Source organism: Bison bison, unplaced genomic scaffold, assembly GCF_000754665.1.
Source record: "Bison bison bison isolate TAMUID 2011002044 unplaced genomic scaffold, Bison_UMD1.0 scf7180017864304, whole genome shotgun sequence".
Classification (NCBI taxonomy): Eukaryota; Metazoa; Chordata; class Mammalia; order Artiodactyla; family Bovidae; genus Bison; species Bison bison.
The window spans coordinates 16,268,450-16,272,754 of record NW_011494876.1 but is presented as its reverse complement, the minus strand read 5'-3'; the positions used below and the strand labels follow the sequence as shown (position 1 = coordinate 16,272,754).

Sequence of the window (4,305 nt, the reverse complement as noted above, 5' to 3'; positions counted from 1 at the left end):
AGCATGCTGGTCCCTATGCATTGGGCACAGGTATGGGGAGCACTAACGGGACATGCATGGGGAGCCCTGACAGGGGCCACAGTAAAGGACCAGGATGCGGCAAGGCTGCGAAACAATCACTGGGGGGCTGCTCTGCCCCACTAGTGCACAAACTTAGGCAGGATCTCTCCTCCCAGAAAACCCTTCTGGTTTTCCTGACACACAAGGAATCCAGGACTGACCGTGGGATAGTTACCCTGAATCTCCGCGTTGTTTGTGTTCTCCACCAGAAAGGTTGGGTCCAGAACTTGGAAAATTACCTGGGAAGAAGCAAGCCTGAGCCTCTGGCTTCATGCCAGGGCCCCACCCTCCTTCCTCTGGGCCTGACCTTTCCCTCAGTGGCAGGCTCGATGTCTGAGTAACGCTGGTCACAGACGAGGTCACTGACTCTGCGGCCAGGGGCAGGAGGGATCCCAGGAAAGAGGCCTGAGCAGTTGTGGGCAAAGTAGCGGAACACATGCCAGGAGTGGCCATGGTCCACTGAGCGCTCAAGGAGCAGAGCTGCTGGGCGGAATGTCTGGGGACAAGAGAGGGTCCTTGGGTCACCAGGGGTACCCATCAGTGGTGGCCATCGGGTCAGGATCAGGAGGCAGAGAATAAGACTTCAGGGTGGGGCACTGGGTCACCTTAAAAGTCATGATGAGGTGGGTAAAGTAAAAGGCACCTTCTAGGTCCAACTGGATGGTGACATTCTCAACACCTGTAACCACAAGGGCTGCTCAGTGGCCAGGCCTTGACCCGAGCCCAGACCTGCACACAGGGGCACACGAGGACCCTCACCACTCTCTGCTTGCCACCAGGTCTTTCTGCCATCAGGGTCACTCCGGGAGACCACATTCTCAATGCCATGGCTTTTCCCATCCCGAGAATCACAAAAGCAGCAATTCTCAGAGTCCTGGAGAAGCGCCTGAGGAGAGTTACTCAGCAGAAAGCGTATGGTTGGCCCCTACCCGCCTCCAAAACTTCACAGCAATGACCTGAACTCCCATGGGAGCTGAACTTGTCCAAAAAACCCAAAGATACCACCTCCAGAGGCCATACCCTTCTCCCTACCTGTAGTTTACTGACAACACAGTAGAGTTCAGGGCCATGGAGGCCACAGGTAGATGAGGTTCGAAGGCTCTGGCCACGGCCAATAACCAGGTTGCCAGTAGGTGGGTGGCAGTCGCCACCTGAGCAGCCGGGAGGAGGCATCATGTCTGGTACCTCCTGGGCACTTGTTCTGGGAGCCGGGACTTGGAGGGGGCAGGGTCTGAGTAGAGATCCTAGGGGTACCCTCCCCCCCCCTCACCCCATCCCCCAGGAAAGCCTGGTGATTTCTCCTCCCCCTCCAAAAGGCTCTCAGGGAAAAAGACTCATCTCTCACCCATGGGTGGCAGCAGCAGCAGCAGGGCTAAGAGAAGGGGGCCTAGCCCGGCTGGGGCTCCTGGGCAGTGGGAGCCAGCATCAGGCCTGAGAAAGAGGACGCAGAGTGGGGCCCTAGCTGGGCCGTCCCCAGGATCTGAGTGCGGCCCTCAGTCCCATACCCATACTCACATGGTAGCTGAACGCAAGGCTATCAGAGCCAGGGAGCATGCAGGGTGGGGCCACGGCGCAGCTGGGAGCAGGGAGGTCCCCAGAGCCGGAGAAACCAAGGGAGGCCGTGGATGGGGACAGGATATTAATGGCGGCCACCAAATGCAGACGGAGGGTGGGGAGGGCGAGCGGAGGGGGGGGAGGGCGAGCGGCACACAGAGCTTCTCCGCCATCCAACGCTGCTGGCGCTAGTGGGGCCGCGGTTCAGACTAACCCACACGGGCAGAAAAGACCTGATTCTCATTCAAATGAGCTTCCACCCCAGCCCTGAAAGGCTGTTCTCTAGGAGCCTCTGGGGAATGTGTCCCCCTCCCCACCAGCCCCAGACGCTGCCTTTCAGGCTGGGCAGCCAGTGAAGGGCTGGCAGATGGGCAGGGAGCTAGTTTTGTCCAGGGCCCAGGGCCCTGCCCCCTCTCCAAAGCAGACAGAACCGATAATGTCTGAAACGCACAAGCCCCCGTTGGAAAACGTGCTGAGACTGGACCTGGAAACGGAGCACTTGGAACCCAGGCAGAGTACAGAGAGAAGCAGTGTGCAAACTTTCCAGGCTCAGCAATCACAGCACTCCACCCACCCAAGAGTGTCCTGGTCAGTGAGGAGACTCTGGCCCTACAACCCAGAGCCACCCTGACCTCTGACTCAACCCCCAACCCCTTGCCACCAACTGGGGAAATTCAAGCTAGATCCTCTCCTGGAAGGAGCAGAACAGAGAACAGGCAGAAGTACTTCAGCCCATTTAGGCCTGGCCCTGCCCCAGACAAGCCCCGACAAGGCCCCAAGGTTTCAGCCACAGTAGACAAGGCCAGCTGTCTGCACCACCCATTCCCTGGACTAAAAACCTGTGGCTGCAAGCTGCCCCACGTAGTCACCTGCTGTCCTCCTCCAAGGGACCTATCTGGGCAACACACCAGGGCAGCCCCAAGGGGAGGTGTCCCACTTGAGTGGCTCGGCCGCCCCCCTTTCACTCACACCCATGACGTTCCCCAGGCTACCAGGCTCCTCTCTGGCATCCTTGTTCCTGGGGCTACTTTTCCTATCCGCTCAAGCTGGCCTCCCAGCAGTCACATATGCGAAAAAGACCAGAAAGGGCAGGCGGGGAGACTGGAAGGTGGAAAGGTATAAAACGTGATAGGTGGACAGCAGACATACAACTTGAAGAATAAATCACAGTGCGCTGCGCCATGAGACCGCCCCTCCCGTCTGCCCGCCCACCCCACCTCCTCCAGTCTCTGCAAGGAGGTCAGTGGCCCTCAGGGCCCTGGAGAGGCACCCGGAGTCCTCGGGCTTGTGGAATCCATGTGCATTGCACACTGTGTCGCTGGCCACACACACAACAGGGCTTGGTTTCCCCAAACATTGCTGTGTCAAGGAGTCAGGGTGCTGAGTGTGGTGGCAAAGGCGGCAGTCGTATTACAGGGGAAAGGTTCACACGGAGGATCCGCTGAGCCTGCTGCCGCACCTCGTCATCTGAGGCCAGTCTGTCCAGCTTGATGGCCCTGAACTTCAGCAGCCCTGCTGTTCCAGGTCCGAGCTGCACCTTAGGGGATCGGGGCCCAGGCCGTGTTCTCTTGCGGGGAGAAAGGTCCTTTGCTTCCTCTGTTCTTTTCCTCTTCTGCCCCACAGTCTCAGGGCAGCTTTTCCGGCTCCTCCTTGCAGTCCTGCCCTGAATAGACCCTTTTGGCCTGCCCCTGCCCCTGGGCTGGGTCCGAGCCACCTTTGCCTTGGCTCGCACAGCCTTGGCCTTGGCCCTGGCCTGCACTTCTCTGGCCTTGGCCCTGGCCTGCACTGCTTTGGCCTTGGCCCTGGCCCGCACTTCTCTGGCCTTGATCCGAGCTGCCTTAGCCTTGGCCCTGGCCTGCACAGTCTTGGCTTTGGCCCGGGCCTGGGTGGCTGTGGCCTGTGTTTGAGCCACCTTGGCCTGGGCACAGGCAGCTTTGGCCTGAGCCGCTTTCGTGCCCAGAGCACCGCCATCTTTCACTCGTGGGCCACCGAAAGACCCAGTGACTTTGCAGGTCTTGCTCTGGAGCCCAGCGCCTTGTCGGGGTCCAGACCTGGGGCCTCTTTGAGCCAGACACTTGGAGCCCTTGCTTGTGGCTTTTCTGGGAGCTTTGAGCTGGGCATTCCCCAGCCTCTTCCCTGGACCTTTCCTCACCTTCAGGGGGGAGTCCCCAAGTGACAGCTGCAGTGATTGCGCCTTGGGTTTGGCATCCAAGCAGGCCACAGGAGTTTTGATGGGAACTAGGGCCTCAAGGACAACGGAGAGTCGCATGGCAGGGTAAACACCTGGGTAGAGGTGGGTGGGAAAGCCCACCGCCGCACCCTGGGCACGGCCGGCACTTGATTGCTTCAGGGAGCTCAGCAGCAGGTTGGTGGTAGCATGCTTGGCGAGGCCTGGGGTGGACGCTTTGGCCAGCCTGCCAGACAGTGGCATGGGGAGCAGCGTGGCCCGGCCCGCAGGCAGCCGCACGGCAGTTTGGGGAGCACTGGCTGGAGGTGATGTGGCAGCTGGGGTGGGGGCACGAGCCTGAAGTTTTGTCTGGCTTGGAGGGTTGGCTGTGCACGAACTATAGCCATAGACATCGCCGCTGCGCAGGATAGTAGGCTGGAAGCCATCATCCCGCAGGCCCTGCAAGAAGGCCACAAGCTGGGCCTCAGTGGCACTGAGATCCTGGCTCATGGGGTTGAAGACAA

General features: G+C 59.9%; 2 protein-coding genes across 3 annotated transcripts in view; both read right to left on the bottom strand.

The window, feature by feature from the left end:
- Positions 1 to 1,233, bottom strand: part of LOC104997293 (laminin subunit beta-2-like) — an 8,981-nt gene extending 7,748 nt beyond the window's left edge. The window contains exons 1-5 of the mRNA XM_010851961.1: positions 1,093 to 1,233; positions 820 to 985; positions 666 to 739; positions 368 to 556; positions 236 to 299 (exon numbers count right to left, since the gene is read on the bottom strand). Coding sequence (XP_010850263.1) covers positions 236 to 299; positions 368 to 556; positions 666 to 739; positions 820 to 985; positions 1,093 to 1,233 — 634 coding nt within the window. The remainder of the gene's footprint in view (positions 1 to 235; positions 300 to 367; positions 557 to 665; positions 740 to 819; positions 986 to 1,092) is intronic.
- Positions 1,234 to 2,721: 1,488 nt separating this feature from the next.
- The window catches only part of CCDC71 (coiled-coil domain containing 71), a 3,613-nt gene continuing 2,029 nt past the window's right edge, over positions 2,722 to 4,305 (bottom strand). Inside the window, exon 2 of one of the 2 annotated variants that reach the window (XM_010851874.1) lies at positions 2,722 to 4,305. In XM_010851874.1, coding sequence (XP_010850176.1) covers positions 2,987 to 4,305 — 1,319 coding nt within the window. In that variant the 3' untranslated portion in view covers positions 2,722 to 2,986. The other variant, XM_010851875.1, reaches the window with a different exon arrangement.